This window comes from Mytilus edulis, chromosome 4, assembly GCF_963676685.1.
Source record: "Mytilus edulis chromosome 4, xbMytEdul2.2, whole genome shotgun sequence".
Classification (NCBI taxonomy): domain Eukaryota; kingdom Metazoa; phylum Mollusca; class Bivalvia; order Mytilida; family Mytilidae; genus Mytilus; species Mytilus edulis.
Window position 1 is genome coordinate 94,248,532 of NC_092347.1, and position 19,974 is coordinate 94,268,505.

At 31.9% G+C, this 19,974-nt stretch overlaps 2 protein-coding genes across 2 annotated transcripts in view; one reads left to right on the forward strand and one right to left on the reverse strand.

The window, feature by feature from the left end:
• Positions 1-254: 254 nt before the first annotated feature.
• LOC139521103 (E3 ubiquitin-protein ligase TRIM71-like) lies at positions 255-3,495 on the forward strand. Its single transcript, XM_071314381.1, has 2 exons — positions 255-334; positions 1,735-3,495. The coding sequence occupies exon 2, from the start codon at positions 1,745-1,747 to the stop codon at positions 3,434-3,436; it is 1,692 nt and encodes a 563-aa protein (XP_071170482.1). The 5' UTR covers positions 255-334; positions 1,735-1,744; the 3' UTR covers positions 3,437-3,495.
• A 4,561-nt stretch (positions 3,496-8,056) lies between these two features.
• Positions 8,057-19,974, reverse strand: part of LOC139521102 (uncharacterized) — a gene marked incomplete in the record, with an annotated part of 139,990 nt that continues 128,072 nt past the window's right edge. Inside the window, 5 exon segments of the mRNA XM_071314380.1 lie at positions 8,057-9,684; positions 10,667-10,802; positions 11,057-11,174; positions 13,856-14,086; positions 18,126-18,290. Of these exon segments, the coding sequence (XP_071170481.1) occupies positions 9,474-9,684; positions 10,667-10,802; positions 11,057-11,174; positions 13,856-14,086; positions 18,126-18,290 (861 nt within the window).

A 19,974-nucleotide genomic window follows, 5' to 3' on the forward strand; every position in this document is an offset into this window, starting at 1 on the left:
CAAAAGTTACTACCTCTCACCTTGAGCATGAGAATTACAATAAAATTTGTATACAATTTTTTTGAATCATTTTTGTACATCTTATATATATAAATCAAAAGGATGGGAAACATTCAAAATAAATATTATTAATCACTTGTGCTTTCATCTTCACACATTAACGTTCTCTTTAATTAACTAGAAACGGCTTTCACGAATGGGTATTTGGTTATAAGTTTTCAAAAATCATACCTGTTCCCGCCATTTCATAATACAGATATGTCATGCGTCTGGTCTCGTTCATCGTCATATACAACCTTTGATCTTCCTGGTTTGAAACTTGCTATTATTTCAGGTATATTTCAATTTCTTACTACCGTGATAAATACACTTATATATTTTGTGTAAAGGTATTTACGATTCATGTGGGGACGTAGAGGGCGTACACTCCCGATCTGTGGTTGAATTAATTATAATTTACAAACCTAAAATAGGCAAATGATACCATCGCTACGATAAGAGCTTTTGTTTATCACTGAGGGCATTTTTAATCATTCCTCGATTCTTTAATACAAATATTATCACTGCTAGACTGATTTCCTGTGTTAATAAACACAATGTCCTTTGCGACTAAAACGGATGCTAAGTAAATGAATTGAAAATTGGCATGCCCTGGAATTTTTTTTACTTATATTCAAATGTATATCAATAAATAACATCTCTCACTTAAAATAATGTATTTTAAATATCATGGATGTGCTGATTTAGATAATAACATCGCGACAAAGGAAAACAGGCTAAAACAGCAGCCCACACAGTACTACATAGAAAAATAAAAATTATGTAACTTGTTTTTACCAAAGTTTAGGATTGACACTCTTTACGCCAATTCCTGTCCACTCCACCAGTGGTGACTAACAAGTCAATATCTAGTTATTTTTAACAGTAATGTTATTATTAACAAAAATAGAACAAACTGATGACAGAGGTCGTGGTCATATGTAGCTTCTCCGTTCTATATCAGTAATACTAGAATTTTGCATAATAATGCTAGGACCACTACCATAAAATGTTGCACTATTTAAAGCATAGTACTAGTTCCAGTATAGGCGTTGGCAAATATATCTTACATCTTATATTTATTTGTTCTAATATTCAATATACACAATCCGATAATATTTCTGTCGAAGTGAAAATATGCTGGCCAATTTGAAAGAGAGTCGTAATCTTTTTGAACTATTAATGAATAGTATTCATTTACTAAGTTATGTTTCCTTGTTCAGATCTCATTACTTCCGTCTACAGAAAAGTCCCCCCCCCCTCCGAATTCGAAAATCAAAAATATATTATTAATCTGCCATCTATAACAAACTGCATATGTTCACATGATATTTGGCTGTCAATCTCACATTTATATGTTTCACTATCTTTCGTTTTATATTGTTACAAGAACAAACATGATTAATATTAAATATATATATATCAATACAACACCGAGAAAATCCAATCACTTCTCCCTTTATCACAAACATTGTTTTTTTTATAATTTTCTACTAGTTTAAAACTTTCAATAGTTTGAATCACAGAAAGCCGTGACTTTACATCTATCAGTATCCATTTTGTTATTTTTTGTTCATGCTGTTTCCTCGTTTTCTATTGAATATTGTTAAATCCTGGTTGCTAGGGAAGATTTCCGATTTCAAACCTAAATTCATGGCCAGAATTATCTGCAAATGTCAATTTTATCTATTTCAGTAAAGTAGTCATGGCAACATCCAGCACATTCATATGCGGCGTGTGTAATTCCCAGCATATCACTAAAGATGCACAACACTGGTGCCCTGAATGTGAAGAAGGATTGTGTCCAAACTGTCTTATATTTCACAACTCGTCTAAGCTTTTACGAGGGCATGGCGTTATCTCAATAAAAAATTATAAACAGTTACCACAGTACATCAGAAGTATACGTCAGCACTGTCCGGACCATGATAGAAAGTACCAGCACTATTGTCCTAACCATGGAATACCGTGTTGTCCTTTCTGTATAACTACAAGCCATAGTAAATGTAACGGATTGCAAGTCTTAGAAGAGGTCGTGAAGACATCGGAATTATCCGGTCAGTATGAGGACATGAAACAAAGTTTAAGGGATATAGGAAATAACATCGAAAGAATAAAGATTGACCGTGAAGGAAATGTTAAGAGCATTCTGGAACAGCGAAAGAAATTCCAGTCCGAAATCACAATGGTTCGCCAACAAATAAATTCACATCTTGATAAACTCGAGGAGCAAGCTATTGAAAATTTGAAATCAACTGAAGATAAAGTCAAACATCAGATTAAAACGTTATTAAGCAAACTTTCTACCAGCAGTGAAGAAGCAAAAGAGTTAGGGAATATTATTTCAGCAATGTCGATTTATGCCTCAGATTTACAAAGATTTCTAGGAAGGAAAGAAATTGAATCAAAAGTAGCAAAATCAGAGGAGTATATTAGTTCCTTAGTAGCTGATGGAAGTCTACAACAAGTAACACTTACCTGTAGTATAGACAGTAACATTTCTGGAATTTTATCCTCTATTTCATCTCTTTGTACAATATCAACTGAAACAAGTAAGACCAATATTCTTCTGACGAACGAAAAAGAAAAGCAAGCTCAGATAATGACTTTTCCACCTAGAGCTCAGACATCCATATATGATATCAAGGTAGAGCTGATACAAACGTTAACAATACCAAAATACCAAAAAAACAGTACGTGTATAACCGGATGTACAATAAACCCATCAGGAAAATTGATTTTCGCAGATTTCACTAATAATAAGAGACTTGTTATTATGAACGCAGATGGGACATTAGACGGTGAATTGAAATTATCGGCACCGTATGATGTTACATCTATTGATGATAGACGAGTCGCAGTCAATCAAAGTAAACAAATTCAAATCATCGATTTGGTATCTAAAAAGGTAGAAAATACACTACATGTAAAAAATAGTATAGCTTCAGGAATTGCTTATGGAAATGATATGTTATTGTTCTATGAATCCGGAAAAGGCATACTCATGTTTAAGCTGACAGAAACCAATGATCCAATCACCGTGGTTAATGATAGTAATACAGGAAATTGGAACTTTATAGCATCTTTCCAAAATAATATATATCGGACATCTAATCATACGGTCACATGCTACAACGTGTCTGGTGAGAAAGTCTGGGAATTTAAAGACAAAAATGTCATTAGTTTACCACGAAGTGTGGCAGTTGACCAATACTCAAACGTTTACGTGGCATCAACTGGCAAAAGACGCATTGTGGTTATTTCACCTGATGGATTACAAAGTAGGACCTTAATAAGTAATGTAGATTCCTGGGGAATTGACATCGATACAGAAAGACATATGTTAATGGTAACTGAATTACCAAGTGATTTCGTTCGAGTTTACAAAATATCATAACTTTACTGTATTATAAGATTTCTAATCATTACCAAGAAAAATAACTATTTCTCTTTCCAGTTAACAAGATTAAATATTATTCATTAAAAAGAATCATGACGTACTTTGTTCTTCCAACTTCAAGTAGATAGGTGGAGCTTGGACTATGGTTTAATCTGATGTTTTCTATGTTAAACCATGATTGAAACTCCGCCTCTTTGTTACGCATAATTGACAGTTTATTGAATGCACGAGGACAAGGATTTCGTTTGTTTTACAATAGGATGTCTACTTGCTGGAAATTCCGTCACTGACTTCATCAATTTCATTGGGGATAATATTTTTTTTCTATAGATTTTCTTTATGACAAAAAAGAGCCGGATTAATATTTTGTTCTCAAAATTCCAAGACCCCGAAAAAAATCAAATGGTATGTGCCTTAGAGGAGCCCGGGTCGTTAAATTTTTTTTTTTGTCAACGTCTGATGTGCCGTATTCCCAACTGGATCGATTTCCTCGTGCGCGCGAGCTAAGCAGTGGGCTAAAACGACACTCCTTCTAGTTTTTTAATAGTTAAAAAAATCATTAGGCCACTTTTGAATATCGAATCAATTGGGAGATATATACTATGTATGCAGGCGATGCTGGAATGTTGCTACATAGAAATGGAAAATTCACAAATGGGAAGCTGAAATGATCTAACTGTAACTTAAATACTAAGAAATTCTGTATGTACACGTATCCGTGGAGGACGTAATTTCGTTCATCAAAAATGTGTCGGACTTTAAAAACAACTACTGGATTTGTAGAAATTGTCATTGTAAATAAAAAATTACAGTAAATAAATAGTATGTTATAAATGTCTGTAATAAATGTCCTCAACTTTTATTATTTAGTACATATTACTAGTCCCATCGTACATTGCTTTTTTTTCATGTAACAATAACGCAATGTAACCGTAGCCTCAGTAATTATTGTTACATTCGTAATTAAACAGGTCCTTACCCAACCAGGCATTCCGGCATTTAGTCTCCAATGTAACAATAATATTTTTATTATTGTTACATTTCCATGTAACCGTAGCCAGTGCCTAGTTTTAAAGGACAAGATTTTTTTAAAGTGAACATACGGCCAGAGAACACAGTTATTTCGTAGTGCATTTCTTTCAGACAATAAATTCAAATAAAAAAATCGCAACTTCTCTATCACAATTTTTTTTTACAGTGTAGTGTACTATTCTAATAGGACAAATACAGTATTTTTATAGTTCGAAGCGTACGAAATTACTGTAAAAACGTTTGGCTGTTCCCGTTTCCTCCTCGAGGAGTCTGTGCATTACATTTCATATTTGATAAGTTTAAAAACTACGAGCAGGGTAAATATATGCTGTTTATAAAAATATATAATACAAGTTTATGTTAGCTGCTTAAATGTATATATTTTAACGGATATATTTTAAAGGATAACGATGGAAATAACGTGTATATAAACAGTAAGTTCGTGCGCATGTGTCAAACATATTTTGTGATCATTAGAACACAGCTTTGTTTACAAAGCGTAATAAGGACGTCATATTAGAATATGATAATATTCAAGATAATAACTAACAAGAATGTGTCCATAATGCACAGATGCCCCACTCACACTATCATTTTCTATGTTCAATGGACCGTGCAATCAGGGTCAAAACTCTATGAACTACTGTCAAATCAAAAATTATTGCAAGGTTTTTATTATCCTTGAAAGATAAGTGATGATTATCATTTATTATGATTCAAATAATCTCAATAACTTCAACATTGGAATAGCCTTCGAGTTGCCATTAAAATTAGTAAGATTATATCATAGGGAACATTTGTTCTAAGTTTCAAGTTGATTGGACTTCAACTTCGTCAAATATAACTTTTACCAAAAACTTTCACCTGAAGCGGGACAGACTTGACAAACGGAAGGATTCCCCTGCGAGATGAAATTCATGAACTGATGAACCACCATGAACTGTTCATGAATGTTCATGAACAATGCATGACTGTTCATAATGAGTTCATTAAGTTTCGTTCATGAATTTAGTTCATGAATAGTTCATAAAATGCAGTTCATGAATATTTTCTGAACTTTAATGAACTGTAAGTCAGTTCATAATGTTCATAAATTGTTCATAACACATGTTCATGAACATTTTATGAACTTTAATGAATAAATGAATACATAAAGTTTATAAAAAAATTCATAAATTTGACTGTCATACAAGTTCTCATAAAATTTGACATCCATTACATTGTATCATGACATCACAATTAAAGTGCTTTTAGCATGACCTCTAGTTTATTCATTTACAGATCTTGAGATCATTTTGAGACAAAATTCAGTTGAATAGCAAAAGTGTAAATACATGTATGAGGGGGAGGACAGGGGTAAGGGAGACAGGGAGGAAGGGTGTAGGAGAAAGGAGAAAGGGTGTAGGAGAAAGGAGAAAGGGGGTAGGAGAAAGGAGAGGAAGGCTGGGAGAAAGAGAAAAAGTTGGAGAAAAAAAATAAAATATGAAAAAATAAAATATCTCTCTTTTTTGTGGTAAATTAAAGAAAATAAAATAATCATTAAAAAAAAATCATTTAACAACAGATATTAGCTCAGCACCTTTTTCTTTTTTTCATACTATGCCAGAAGAGTGTTACATTTTTAGAGTCATACAAAATTTGGGACTCACTTTGAAGTTTTGTAACTTACTTTGAGCTGGAGATGTTTCTCATGTTTCGTTTTTACAATCATGACAAATTTGGTAAACTTAATTTCTTTCTTCTAAAGATGTAATTTCTGATTGTCTCTCAAAGTTCAAACATGTGCCTTTCTTAACCATCATACGGCACATAGAGGAACTTGGAAAATAAGGACAGATTAATGACAATTCATTCTTTCCCAAACATTGCAGACTGGTGTCAATAATTATCATTATTAATGAATTACGTTTACCTATTGTAAAACGCTTCAATGACTTTGACAAAAGATTACAATGTAGACAAATGATTACAAGTGACTGGGAATAGAAAAACGTCATAATGACGTCAGCAAAATGATGTTTTTGACGCTTACAATACAAATGAAGATGTTTGATGAGGAGTGAAGTAATATAGCTGTCAAAACAAAGCAGATTTGTTATCAGATAAGTAAATTATATATATTTTGATTATATTTTTTTGCTGAATAACTATTTGTTGAAGCATTTTATAATAATTATTGATTAATTAAAATAAATATAAAACACCAGAAAGTAGCCTTTACATTTTACAGTGTTAGTTTAATGATTTCCATTCAGGAATAACTGATAGATTTGTACAATATATTGTATTTCAAGGTAAAAATAATTCATGCTTCAGCCACTCTTATGATTGTGTGTGGGTAAATTAAAAGGGGAAAAAGGGGGGTAGGTACATTATTTGAAATGTCATGAAAAGGCTGAAGTGATATTCATGTTATTAATCTTACTCTATTGATATTTTAATAAAAACAACATTTATTAAATTAAATTATTACATTGTATTATACCTGTTAGAAACTGTTTAATCTTGAGTGCTTATTTATAAAAACAAATATCAAGGACTTTTGATTCTTTGTGGAGTGATTTTTGATTTTGCAGGGGGAAACTCAGATGCATTTATTGATTAAAAGATCTGTTCAACTGTGAAGAATTTCAAGCAGAACAACTGCACCAAGATGTTATTTAGCATTTCTAGTTGGAAGTCCTGATACAGCAATTTTAATTACAGACAGGAAGAGAAGTTTACTTATGATAATAACACAAAAAATGAAAATTCAAAAAAATCCTTTTAAATTATTTCATGAACTTTAGATGAACAGTTCATGAACTACAAGTGGACAGACAATGTTCATGAATTAAATTACTAATGAACAGTTCATAAACACAGTAGTTCATGTGTTCATGAATGATTCATGGACTGGTATGGTTCATGAACAAATTCATGAACAAATTCATGAATCATTCATAAAAAAATTCATGAACTATACATGAACAGGACATGAACTACAAATGGACAAGCGTGTTCATGAACTATAAAATCATGAACAATTCATGAATAATAAAAGTTCAAGAACTATTTTTGTTCATGAACTTTAATGAACCAAAGAGTTCATGAACACTTTCTGTTCATGAATAGTTCATTATTCACTGGTTCATGAACGTGCTTGTCCATTTGTAGTTCATGTCTAGTTCATTAACTGTTCATGAATCTTTTATGAACAATTCATGAATTATGTTCATGAATCATTCATGAATCATCCATGAACATTCATGAACTATTCATAATCATTTCGCAGGGGTGAACAGACGCAATGACCAGAAAATATAATGCACCTCTACTATCGTAGTTGGGGCATAAAAACTGCAAAGATTTCCTTTGAATTACCAAATTAGTGGCAGCAACCAAACAATGTCTTATTAGATTCATCTGAAAATTTCAGGGCTGCCACCACATGTGGAGTGAGATTTTTTCACTCTCTTGAACACCTAAGATATTCCCAGGTTTTTGGTAGGGTTCATATTGCTCAGTATTAGTATTTTATGTTGTGTTTTGTATCTTTCTCCTTGAGTAAGTAAAAAAACTTGTACAAAAGCAAACTTATTAAAATATTGCAAAAATATGTTTTATTATAAAATTTTAATGACATTATATAAACAACTTTGGAACAGTATATTATGAATAACAAAATCATAAAGGTTAACAGATCCTTTGTGTTGAGCAAATCTTGACATTTATATATTTTACCAACAACTTCTGTGTCTGACAAATACGGTTACTTTTCTAAAAAATGGTGTTGTGGAAAATTACATTATCAAATAACAGTAACGTCTTGAAATTTACAACTTCATTTGACCAATACAGTGTTACAAAAATAGGCATTGGAATGTATAAGAATTATGATACATGTTTAATTTAGCACACCAACAATTAGTTTTTAATATCAAACACTATACGATTTGGTGATGTCATCGATTCTTATGTTTTACACAGTGGATCATGAACTCTTGGAATTTATATGCATTTTTGATTGTCAACAAAAAACATTTTTTTATCTTATTTTAATGGAATATTTGTAACTAAACTGAAATGGCATAAAATATACAATTATTTGTTGATGTAATTTCTAAATTTGAATGCTTTTACAATGTAAACCAACCAACTGTGTTTAACTGATTTTTTTCTTCCTAAAAAAGTAACCATGTAATAGATGAAGATCAAGGATTGTGATTTTACAAATTGTAATAGATATACCATAAGATATAGAACTTTGTAGTAGTTTAAACTGCCTAAGATACATTTCAATAAAAGTTTTTTTCTCTCCAAATAGTAGAAACAGAAGTAAATATGGCATTAATACAGCACCTAAGGTACTTAGTCGTACATTTAGAACATATCAAAATTTCTATGCTTTATGTTCATATATATCTACATAATTACTGACCATTCAATCTGAAACATGTTAAAGGTATGTTTCCCTAAATTTATTTATTGTATCTACTTTAATTATTTTTTTTTGAAATTTAAGAGTAACTTTAAATTTTACACTTGAGTAGAAACTAGAAACAAGAAGACAATGTTAAGAATAATGTTAAACGTATATCAAAAAATTTATTTCAAAACAAGACCCACTTATGGAATGAATTTTCAAACGATATCGTCATCTGATAAAATGTATATAAAATGCATCTTGTATAAACATATATTTCTAAAAAGAGTAAAAAAGAATAGAAAAAATAATATTTCATAAATTCAAGCTATATTCATAATAATTTCAGACTGACAGATTGCTAAAATATCTACATTCAAAACAATAGCCCTAATATTCACCCAAATATATGAAACATTAGGATTGCACCAATTTATCTTATCAATAAAAAAATAAGACTTCTATACGCTTATTTAATGATTATTTCTATGATTGTATCATATTATTCTGAGCATTCAATAACATTTAAAATAACAAGTTTAGCAAATGGTGGTAGTCTTTGTAATATAAGGAAGACAATTAATAAATGATCACTGTTTAGTCTTCAAAATAATCATCTAATGCTGCTCTATTGTCATAGAACGCTATTCTTTGTGGTCGGTATACACTAGAGTTTGTAGGATGGTCGTAGGCATAACTCCATTCCTGACCGGGAGGGAAGTATGGCACCATAGCATTGGGATTCTTAGATCTGTATTCTATTTCTGAATTTCCAGCACTTTCAAGTTTTTCTTTTCTTAATCTGGTTCTGGAAAATAAAACACGAAACTAATTATAGTCTATTTCAATGTTAAATATATGATATGTGACCCTGAGCTTTTCAGCTGACCTAGCACAAATTAAAAATAATATTTCTATCTGCAAATTTTCATAGATTTTGTTGGCATTGGTCTAAAATAACAAAAAAACTTTCAAGGTGGTATTGAAATATAAATTAAACTAGAATTGCCATTGCAAGCAATAGTGGATGTCACCCTTCCCCCTATTGCCACTAAGCGGCAGCCATTTAAAAAAAATGTTTAACAGTGAAAGCACAAATATACATGACTATACATCTTTCTGTAAATTTTTTAGTTCATTTAATTTTTTTTAGTGAATGCTTTGAAAATATCAAAAGAACAGAGACAGTAACAATACTTTATTGCAGATAAAATCAAAATATAGCAAGATTCCTTTAGAATAAGCACAATTTCAGAGTTACTTCCATTTCAAATGCCAAATTAAAAAAACCATTTAAAGTCGAGCAAATATGATCCACGCTTGTAAAAATATCCATATATAAGTTCAAATCCTGTTAATTTGTTCTTTTCAATGTAAATTCACACAAGGTATCTGCCTTCTTCATCAAAATTTGTTAATTTTTTGAAAATCTGGACCTTAGAGTTCTCTTTATTTACAATCAAATGGAACCCATACTATCTTGCATGTTCAATGATGCACAATTTTCTAAAGGGCTTGTATGCAGTTGTTGGCAAATCCATGATTTCAAATAACCATAAAACAAGTTGTCCTCTAAACATGAAAATAAATAAATCAGATAAACACAGATTCCAGCCCTTAAAATTCTTATAAATGTGAGACCTGCTTTGGTGACTTACCTACGATATACACAGATACCCGCCACTATTATTCCTATAAGTATGAGACCAGCTTTGGTGACTTACCTACGATATACACAGATACCCGCCACTATTATTCCTATAAGTATGAGACCTGCTATGGTGACTTACCTACGATAAACACAGATACCAGCCACTATAATTCCTATAAGAATGAGACCTGCTATGGTAACAGATACTGCAATGATTGTAACAGCATTCATTTCTGAACCATCTTCATTTGGTGGTTTATCTTCACAGCCAGAACCTAGAAAACAATTGGCCAGTACGTAATGGTTTACTGTAGACAATTTTTTTATCTTTAGTTTGTAAAATTTTTCAATTTGAACAAGAAACATGTTTTGAGAAATTAAAATACTGTTAATTGTGAAATATTTAATGAAGACAGGATTGTTGAAATTAAATCCTTACAATTTGGCTTTGAAACTAAAACAAAAACAATCACATTATTGATGATGACAATTGAATTAAAGAGTGAATATAAGTGTATCACAATAGTACCTGTAACTTTGGACCAGCTATCTGTAGCTATACTGGGTCTGCAGGCCATGCATTGATCAGTAGGTGATTTGGTATCTTTTACGTAACATTCAGACCCAATCAAACAGGAACTAGCCAACTACAAATATAAATACATTCATATATAACAATGGTCATTTTATCAATTTATAGATATACTTTCATCAAAATAAAATGTGCCATAGAAAAGGATTTCAAATATTTCATTTGTCTGTACATATGAAATTTATATAAAATTCTCCTTCTATTTAAGTGAATTAGAAAGTTTCTCAAAACAAGAAAAAAAATTAATATGAACTTAATTATCAAAGGTGATAAAGGGTGGAGAAATATTTTAACCTATGAGAAGATAGGATGAATATTGTTTTTAATATTTTCTTTCTTTCTTGTGTATTACTAGCTTCCTCCATATTTACAAGGAAATCAAAGGAGTTGTTCCCACGGAATTAATCACTCAAATAATTTATTACATTTAATACTTGTTCACAATCAAATTATTCCGATTATTTCACTATTGTGAACAAGCTGACAATCACAACACTTCAATATACAGCTTTCTTTAGTAAGAGAATTTAACAAACCACCATTTAACTTATTTAAAACTAACCATCTGAAACATGTATACAAACAATTATCACCTGTTGTTAAATAGTTCCAATATGTAAACTGTCCTTATATTGTATTGTACAGATAAAACTTTAAACATAAACCAGATGCTCCGCAGGGCGTAGCTTTATACGACCGCAGAGGTTGAACCCTGAACGGTTGGGGCAAGTATGGACACAACATTCAAGCTGGATTCAGCTCTAAATTTGGATTGTGATTAAATAGTTGACACAGCATAGGTTTCTGACACAGAATGAATGTGTTCTAATGAACTTAAAATTTTTGTTTTCTCTTAGAGCAATTCACTATGCTGTTGAATATTAATCCTCTCAAAAAAATGTTTGAAGAAATTTTCTTTTTTATTTATGAAATTTCAAATGAGAAAAATTGATCCCAATTTTTTTAATCACATCCCCCTTTCCCTTATTCCAAAAGTAATCTCAATTAAAATTTCTAATGGAGTTTGCAACAATAACTACTCATTTAAATACATCATAAAATATTAAGATGTAAAAAAACTGCTTGTTATCACTGAATGGTAAAGATTATTTTAATTTATCAGTTGGTAGTAAAAAGTGAATATACATTGTATATTGTATATAACAAAGATTTAAGTTGATTCTGGACAAAGAAAGATAACTCCAATTAAAAAAAAAATCTTGCTATTGCACAATATTTTGCAATTAGATATTTCTTGCTTACTATTCTGGACAAAGAAAGATAACTCTAATTAAAAAAAAATTTGCTATTTCACAATATTGTGCAATTAGATATTTCTTGCCATTGCGCAATACTGTGCAATTGAAAAGACTTGCTATTGCACAATACTTAATATAATAATTTTAGATCCTGATTTGGACCAACTTGAAAACTGGGCCCATAATAAAAAATCTAAGTACATTTTTGGATTCAGCATATCAAAGAACCCCAAGATTTCAATTTTTGTTGAAATCAGACTAAGTTTAATTTTGGACCCTTTGGACTTTAGTGTAGACCAATTTGAAAACAGGACCAAAAATGAAGAATCTACATACACAGTTAGATTTGGTATATCAAAGAACCCCATTTATTCAATTTTTGATGAAATCAAACAAAGTTTAATTTTGGACCCCGATTTGGACCAACTTGAAAACTGGGCCAATAATCAAGAATCTAAGTACATTTTTAGATTCAGCATATCAAAGAACCTAACTGATTCATTTTTTGTCAAAATCAAACTAAGTTTAATTTTGGACCCTTTGGACCTTAATGTAGACCAACTTGAAAACGGGACCAAAAGTTAAGAATCTACATACACAGTCATGACAGTTAGATTCGGCATATCAAAGAACCCCAATTATTCAATTTTGATGAAATCAAACAAAGTTTAATTTTGGACCCTTTGGGCCCCTTATTCTGTTGGGACCAAAACTCCCAAAATCAATACCAACCTTCCTTTTATGGTCATAAACCTTGTGTTTAAATTTCATAGATTTCTATTTACTTATACTAACGTTATGGTGCGAAAACCAAGAAAAATGCTTATTTGGGTCCCTTTTTGGCCCCTAATTCCTAAACTGTTGGGACCTTAACTCCCAAAATCAATACCAACCTTCCTTTTGTAGTCATTAACATTGTGTCAAAATTTCATAGATTTCTATTAACTTAAACTAAAGTTATAGTGCGAAAACCAAGAAAATGCTTATTTGGGCCCTTTTTGGCCCCTTATTCCTAAAATGTTGGGACCAAAACTCCCAAAATCAATACCAACCTTCCTTTTGTGGTCATAAACCTTGTGTTAAAATTTCATAGATTTCCATTCACTTTTACTAAAGTTAGAGTGCGAAAACTAAAAGTATTCGGACGCCGGACGACGACGACGACGACGACGACGACGACGACGACGACGACGACGACGCCGACGCCAACGTGATAGCAATATACGACGAAAATTTTTTCAAATTTTGCGGTCGTATAAAAAAGAGTGCTACAATCACTCCTTTATCAGTCATTGTTTATGTAATGGTTAAGCTTTTTTAAGTTGTACAGCACCTCAACACATGTGCTGCATTACTTACATTTGTACAGATATTACTTTTATCATGAAATAAAGTGCTACAACTAATTCTTCATTGAGTCACTGACTATGTGATGAAATAACTTTAAATTGTAAAACACTTGTGCTGTATTACTTACATTGGTGGTACATGTGGCTGTAGCAGTGGCAGCATCCTCTGTACATGTGTAACAGTTTGATGTATAGGCCACATAAATGGACTGCTGGTCACTTGGGGTATTACCATCATTACTGAGAGCCACAGTCACAGTTTTCTTGTTGGGATTTGGACATACCACATGTGCTAAACTTTTGTATATGGCTTTCACTTTCTCTGTTGCTAATGTGTTGGTTATTCCATTAGTTCCAACCTAAAATAGTTTAAATATTTAGATCAATATTAAACCTCAAAACAAGCTCCTCCAATTTAAAAGGTGACCTACAAGAAAGGCCCATTACTTCTGATTGCATAGTTCATACTGCGCTTTGCAAATGAAGAAAAAATGTCAATTTTACTGGACTAAATACAGCTATAAAGAAGCCTCTTTATCAAATTCAAGAAGATTTTGTTAACTTTCACCAAATCTCTATTTTTGACCAATTTCGGTTGTGAATGTCATTGCTTATAATCAAAGAGCAGAATGCTCTGAGGGATACGATTGCCATAGTTTTCATTGACACATGTATAGCAGTTCTGCCAAATGTTCATCAAACAAATGCAGGAGATTTGGCCAAAATTAAAAAGATCAAAGAGGAAAAAAATAGATCCAAGAATACTGCCGCAAAAAAGCATGAACATGCGTGAGTCTCAAGCATTTTTGGCTGGTAACCCTGGTACAGCTGGATAGTATAATTCTCTAAACTAATTCAACTGCACATGCAAAATGTAACAATCTGAATAGTCACTCAACTTAAAGAATAGCCAATCCCTGTTACAAGTGTATGAGCCATGTACTTATTGTGTTTTATCAAATTATAGTTATCCTGTACCATTGTAAACTCGTACCACTAAAAAAAACTTGTACCAATGCAAACTCGTACCATTGCTCACTCGTATTTAAATGCATTCAAATGATGTTAAATGATGAATATACATGATATACGTTACTTTCACCCAATACCTCTTAAGTCTGTAAAATGTATATAATTTGAAAGTACAATGACCAATTTGTAGCTAATGTTCCTTGTATATTGGATAGAAAATACTGTGGCAGATGTAGATAATTAAAGTATAAACAGTTTCACCCGAAGAAAATTTTTCATGAATGATTCAGTCTTAGCAGTTAGTCCAAATGATTGCCAAAATTATTTTTACTGTCTATAAATAAATGTAACAATGAAATGTAAGTGATTCCTGTTAAGGGGGTCCGCATTTTCCCCCGCAAAAAAAGCACATGGCTTTCAACAATTGTAAACATAGCATTCAATTTGTGATCATGGATTACAGCTTTAATTAACTTAAATTGGATATATATATATTCAACATGTTCAATTTTAATAAGGTACAGTTAAAGCAATGTTTTAACTTTCCTCTGGATTAAGTTCTACAGTGGCGGATCTAGAACTTTTCCTAAGGGGGAGCCTGCTGACTAACCTAAGAGGGGGCCCGCTCCAGTCATGCTTCAATGATTCCCTTTATAATCAACCAAATTTTTTCCACGAAAAAAAGGGGGGGGGCCCTGGATCCGCCTATGTTCTTGTTTGAAAGATCAGTTAAAACATTAATGCTTTAAAACATTCTTTATTTTTGTCTAAGTTTTCATTTAACTCCTGTGTAAAATTCAAGTAATACAACTTTATTTCTATTAAGTTTACAAACAGAAACCCATAAAACATCATATTTTTTAATATATTTTTCTGAATGGTACGACTTCCCAGTAGTACAAGTTAACTTTTTTGGTTCCAATGCCGTGGTACGAGTTAACTTGCTTCCATATCTTATCACCGTAATTCTAGGAGGAACCCTAAACTGGACCCCTGTTGTGTTCACTTATCGCTACACTGACCTTCGGTGCGAAGCTATATATAGAACGGCGGACCAGTTTAGGAGGAACCCCATTTCTTACTCTTTAATTATTGAAGTTCCTTTGGGTCAGAGGGCATGACTCCTTTCCGTACACACTCCTCTGTTTACATTGAGATCTTTCTTAATATAATACGACGTTTATCGGCATTTACGAGTTAATTCTTCTTGACGAATACTTCGAAAAGGGAGACAACTCCAAACGATAATATGGAAGATTCCATTTCTGCTGAAGGGGTGTTATAGGTAATTTTTACGATGAAACATTTATTTTAATTTAAATTATGCATATGATTTAAAATTATGCAACAACAATAGCCCTCCATACGCAGACAGACATAGAAAGAATCTCATGAGTTTCAAATTAATCAATGAAGCGGGGAAACACTCAATCTGATACCCCTTGAAATCAGGAAAACTACACGCATGTGGGGTCTCACTAATTAGCGACAAAAAGCGTCAAGAAGCGACAAGAAGAAAAATAATATAAGTGACAAAAAGTAACAAGAAGCTATTTAGCGACAAGAATACATTTTGTCATCACATACATCAAAATATTTTTTTAGGATTACATTGAAAGATGAAGAAATAAAAAAAATTTCGAGGAAGAGATTGTGTACTTTTTATTATCATATTGATAGATGAAGAAATTAAACATGTGTAAGAGCAAAGGAAATGTAAACGCTATAAAATGAAAATAAAAACAAAGATTTGTCACCTTCCTTTTGAAGGATTTAATAAAACAAAATATGACATATTATTTCCTTCCTAACTGTACAATTATTTTTTCCTGATAGGACCAACATTAGCTGTGGCTTCACTCTAAGGTAATACACAATTAAGAGCAACAAATGAGATTAACTAGGTGCGTGTCCTTTGTTTTATTGCTACAATAACATCCATTAACACCTTCATCAATTACCAGAATATACAATTATTGTACCGAATAGTGCACACCTGTTGAAAACTCAAGATTGTCATCAGTTTCCTTTAATCTTCAATCTATATGCATAAACATGATAAATGAGACAATACACTATAAAAATGATGAAAAATATTCACATTTTAATTATGTTTTCCTCTTGTTTGATTTCAGTTCTTAATTTGTATTTCACAATTTGTGTATGTATTTTCTGGACAATTATGCACGAATAATGCATTTTGCAAGTTAAGTATATATTGTACAAAAATACTTTTAAAAACAAATAAAAAGACAAAATATATTATTGTTCTAAAACACAAGTAAAAGTAATACCATAAAACGACAGGGTAAAGGTAATACTTCCTGTGATACCTTATAAAATATCATGTAAATAAATGTAGCAACTGAATTTCATTTTTTCCCCTATCAAAATTAACTTTCCTGTCGTTGAAATTGTTTTCTTTTGCATATTTTTTTAATATTTATTTCGAATAAATAATATAAATAAAAAAATGTTTTCTTGTTGCTAATATTATTCTTCTTGTCGCTTCTTGACGCTTTTTGTCTCTACAATTCTTTTTGTCTCTAATTAGTGAGACCACGCATGGGCATTAATACATAAACAATCCGCGACTTGCGATTTGGAACAAGAATGTTTTTTAAATGATATGATGAATGGTTCTGCATTTCTTTATGAGAGTACAGTATCAAATATCAGTTTCATAACGGTAAAATATAGAAATACTCCTCTTCAGTTCTTGTGACAGAAATAGAATTATCGATCGGATTTCAGAGAACTCTCGCAAGTTATCAAAATTTGGGAATTCCCTCTGACGTGTTTCTTAATTTATAAAAAAACACTAAATATAAATACTGTTTAATTCTGATTTTCCGTATTGTTACAAACACGCATATAAGTCAAGGAAAATATCACACATGAAGATTATGAGTAAAACATTACAGGAAAGTTGTTTATGTTCAATTGTTTTGCTTGTTTTTACCTTTTAAAGCAAGACAATCATAAGAATCTGAGATGTTGCTGAATGTTTATAATAAAACGAATGACGTGAGGGAGTGTATCATAGGGTCAACGGTAAAAGTCTACAGATTGCTTGACAGCAATCGTATCCCAAAAAGTGTCTTTTGAGGGGTCAGTAGGTAGCCTGTTGTAAGGCAAAATTTCTGTCCCTATCCAAGATATCCTCATTTTCCAGTGGCAGTCCAAATTTGCCCAACCATCATCCCAGATGGCCTCTATCATATCAACCTACCTATTGTATTTATTGTGAACTTGTTCTCATTTTGAATATGCATAAAATATTTGCCACTGAACGTTAAGCAACCAACAATCAATCAATCTATGCTTATAAAAATGTGAATAGATTTGGGTATAGGTCAACAACAAAAAAACCAAACAACCACAAAACTCCACCAAGTGGTAACTGTAACATGTCTTTTTGCTTACCGTAACTTCTGTGAGGTGACATGTTAAGTCTGTACTATTGATAAATCTGGCCCCATAGACTTGTATCAGTGTACAGTTGAGTTTAGACAGATCACACACATTATTACTATAAGATGCTAGGACTATTGGTTTGTCTGTACTTTTCACACTGCAGTCTGGTCCAAATCTGTTAGCATTACAATTACATTCACCTGAAATAAATCAATAATTCATGCAAATCAACCAAACAACTAAAGTTATTCAGTAAAATCTGATACTTGAAAAATAGACAGAAATAACATTATAACATTGTTTACCTTCAGAATATGATAGGTAGCAGACCCTTGTCATACCTAAGTAGCACCTAGTAACTCTCCCACATGGAAACTCTTGTACCCCAATAGCACCTGGGCACTCTCTCACCTGGGTAACACATGATAACACTTACTGCAGGGTAGAATTGTTAATACTTCATAATAGTATCTGACAACACTTGCACCTGTGTAACACCTTGTTTCACTTACCCTGAAGGCATGTTCCTGCACTACTACAGTCATTCAGACAGATATTATCATCAATGGTTGAATTAATAGATGGTATTCCTGAGCTGTTATCCACCCATTGGTTCTCATCAGTTGTCACTGTTGTATAACACTGCTCCTGTATACTTTGGATAACAGCATCAACCCAAATCTTACTATCTGTTAACTAAAATCACCAAAAAAAAACATATATAAAATAATATAAAAAAATATTTCTTTTGTAAGGAATTAAGATTTGGAATAACAGTACTGTAGTTGAAGAGTTGCCACCGTCAATTTTGATTTGACGGTCGCAAATATCCGTTTAACTGTCTCCGCTACGCGTCGCCAGTAAAACTGCATTTGCGACCTTCAAATCTACAATTGACGGTGGCAACTCTTCAACTACAGTACTGTTATTCCTTAAATCTGAACATCCAACACAAATTCAAAACCTCATCTAAGTGCATCCTTAAGCGAAAGTGAACAATTTTGCTAACCTTATTATATTCTAATACACTTTTATCTGCCTATCAAAGGTCACTTTGACAACAACAAAATATATTTTGATAGAACGAAATACTTATTTTTCTGAATAACACTAACCCCAACATCGTTAATACATGACTGCACATCTGGGGCAGTATTTCCAACAATAGCAACACAGGCAGCTCTCTCTGTAGGCTTAACAGCTTCCTCACAGTGTTCTTTTGCTTGCTGGAGTGTAATACCAGAATTTGTAGGCCAAGTAACAACAGTCTGTTGAAATGAAAAAAGTAAATACATTTTAAAAAACAATGCAGATATATATAACCGGGTACATGTATAACATGTATATATATATGTTAGACTCAGATTGAGGTCACACTGTAATTGATGTCTGTTCCTCAAATCAACATCCAACGTACATTTTAAAATCTGTATCCATTATTTCTACTCCCTAATTAGCGTCCAATGTGACACCATGGATTACCTAAACAACCTCCTATCAATTGGAGTCTCCTCTCATTAATCAACAAAGTAGACCACATCATGTCCAAAATAATCAATTTAAATTTTAAAACAAATAGAGTCAATATACAGTCTCAAACAATAGACAAAATAAAGTGAAACAGGTATAATAGTTGAAAAGTGTTACCAGTTGTCTTTGCAAAATTATAATCTTATATTTTTAACAACTGTTTTTAGTTTAGATTCAAACAAACAAAAGCAGGATTTTCTTGCTGTATTGAAGACCCATTTGGTATCTCTGACTGTTTTTCACTCTGTGGTCGGTTTGTTGTCTTGTTAACACATTCCCCATTTCTATTCTCAATTTTATTTTATTTACAGAAAATGTCTGTTTCAAA

What these genes read in the sequence shown, in the direction of transcription:
- LOC139521103 (XM_071314381.1), top strand. Translation starts at nt 1,745, where the DNA reads ATGGCAACATCCAGCACATTCATATGCGGCGTGTGTAATTCCCAGCAT.